General features: G+C 35.8%; 1 protein-coding gene across 5 annotated transcripts in view; it reads left to right on the top strand.

Moving 5' to 3' along the window:
• LRRC49 (leucine rich repeat containing 49) overlaps nt 1-1,975 on the top strand; it is a 129,001-nt gene that overhangs the window by 11,064 nt on the left and 115,962 nt on the right. For all 5 annotated transcript variants that reach the window (XM_021709954.1, XM_021709950.1, XM_021709952.1 and 2 more), the window contains one exon: nt 1,247-1,450. In XM_021709954.1, the coding sequence (XP_021565629.1) occupies nt 1,247-1,450 (204 nt within the window). The remainder of the gene's footprint in view (nt 1-1,246; nt 1,451-1,975) is intronic.

Consider the following 1,975-nt stretch of genomic DNA (forward strand, 5'->3'; position numbering starts at 1 on the left):
TCATGGCCACCGCAGCCTCGACCTGCTGGGCTCAGGTGATCCTTCCATCTCAGCCTTCCAGGTAGCTGAAACTACAGGCGTGCTCTAATTTTTCTTGATTTATTGTAGGGATGAGGTCTCACCAAGTTGCCTAGGCTTATTTCGAACTCCTGGGCTCAGGCAGTCCTCTCACCTTGGCCTCCCAAAGTGCTGGGATTATAGGTGTGAGCCATCACAACCTGCCCAATTACTTTCTTACAGTATTATGATAGTTGTTCAAGGTCTCCTTATGAGTGAGAACATGTGGTACTCAGTGATTTGTTTCTGTGATAGATCACTCAGTATTATATACTTTAAGTCCATCCAAGTTGCTGTGAAGTTCATAATTTTGTCCTTATTTATGGCTGTGTAATATTCCATGTGTATGTGTACCACATTTTAAAAATTCAGTTCTATTTCAATGGGCAGCTTGGTTGGTTCCATATTTTTGCTCTTGTAAATAATGCTGCAATAAATATGTGTGTGCTGGTATGGCTTCTGTTTTCAATACAGCCGATGACATATATTTTTAAGGTTTCATCCTACCCTGTAGCTCTCTAAATGTTCTGCAAAGTTTAAAGCTTGTGTTGAACATGTAAACATATACTTAAAATCTAAGTTTCTGAAGAAATGTACACCTTACCGTTTGTAGATTTCAGGATCAATTTGTTTCATCAAAGTCAACTGTAGATGGCTGAATTTCTTGCTCTTTAGAAGATATCAAAAGATATCTTTTGAAGATATCATAAATAACTCTATGATTATTCCAGAATCATAGAAGCTATGATTCATTAAAGGACTTTTTTATATGGTTTTTGCTCTGATGACTTTGTTGCCTGGGCAGTTTTTACACTGATGGATTAATGCCAAGGACAATTCTCTATTTATGTGGCATGGTTCCTTCAGTCATCTAAACTGCTATCACAAAAGGCAATTACATTGAGTGTTTTCTGATATTAAATCAATTTTATGTAAAATAATTGATATTTAATTTTTTTAATACAATGAGAGCTTAGACTTAATTTTAGTTATTACTCTTTTAAAGCCTACTGACTTTTTTGTGAATGATTTACAATTAAACATAGGTTGTTTAGTTCATAGGTTTGGAAGGTCCACCATATCTTTTTTTCCTCACAGAATGGGAGCACAAATATACGGGTAATACTATTCGTGAGATGAGGTGGGCTGCTGAATCAGAACCTTATTAACTTTTACAATTTTTTTCTAGGCAAAAGCTGACTGTATGCCCAATTATTGATGGGGAAGAACACCTACGTTTGTTGAACTTTCAACACAATTTCATAACTCGGATCCAAAATATTTCTAATCTACAGAGGCTAATATTCTTGGATTTATATGATAACCAAATTGAAGAAATTAGCGGACTTTCTACTCTGAGGTCCCTTCGTGTTCTTCTGTTGGGGAAAAACAGGTATTCTGTGTAGAGCAGGGTTTTTTTTTTTGTAGTCTAATGTTGTGTGTAGGATTAATGTGGAGTCTTATGGTGTCTACATGGCCACGTAGAATCGAATAATGCTTAAGAAACTAAAAGACTAACATTTTTGAAAGGTTGTTTGGATGACTTAAGATTCAGTCATAATTTGTGTCATGAGACTCAGTGTGACAATTTGTCAAACCAAATAACACTCACTAAGCGTGTATTTTCCTTCCATTGCTCTCCATGCCTTTACTAATATGAAAGTAAATAGCAGACTTGTCCTTAACGTTATTTTCTTAGGACAAATTTTAGGCATGCGTACACATTCTAGGTTTGCGTGCTTCATTTGAGGATCTTCTCAAGTGTTTGGGGGAGGTAGGCACTCTATACTTCGTGATTGACCAGTTGCTGACTGGCTCATTTTTAGGTGGTGTTTCCGTATTTAATTAATAGTATATGTTCTAGATGAGCTTCCCCAATTCTTTTTTTTATCCCCCATTTCTTTTTTTTTTTTTTTTT

This window comes from Carlito syrichta, unplaced genomic scaffold (assembly GCF_000164805.1).
Source record: "Carlito syrichta isolate Samal-C Ts95f unplaced genomic scaffold, Tarsius_syrichta-2.0.1 Scaffold287778, whole genome shotgun sequence".
Classification (NCBI taxonomy): domain Eukaryota; kingdom Metazoa; phylum Chordata; class Mammalia; order Primates; family Tarsiidae; genus Carlito; species Carlito syrichta.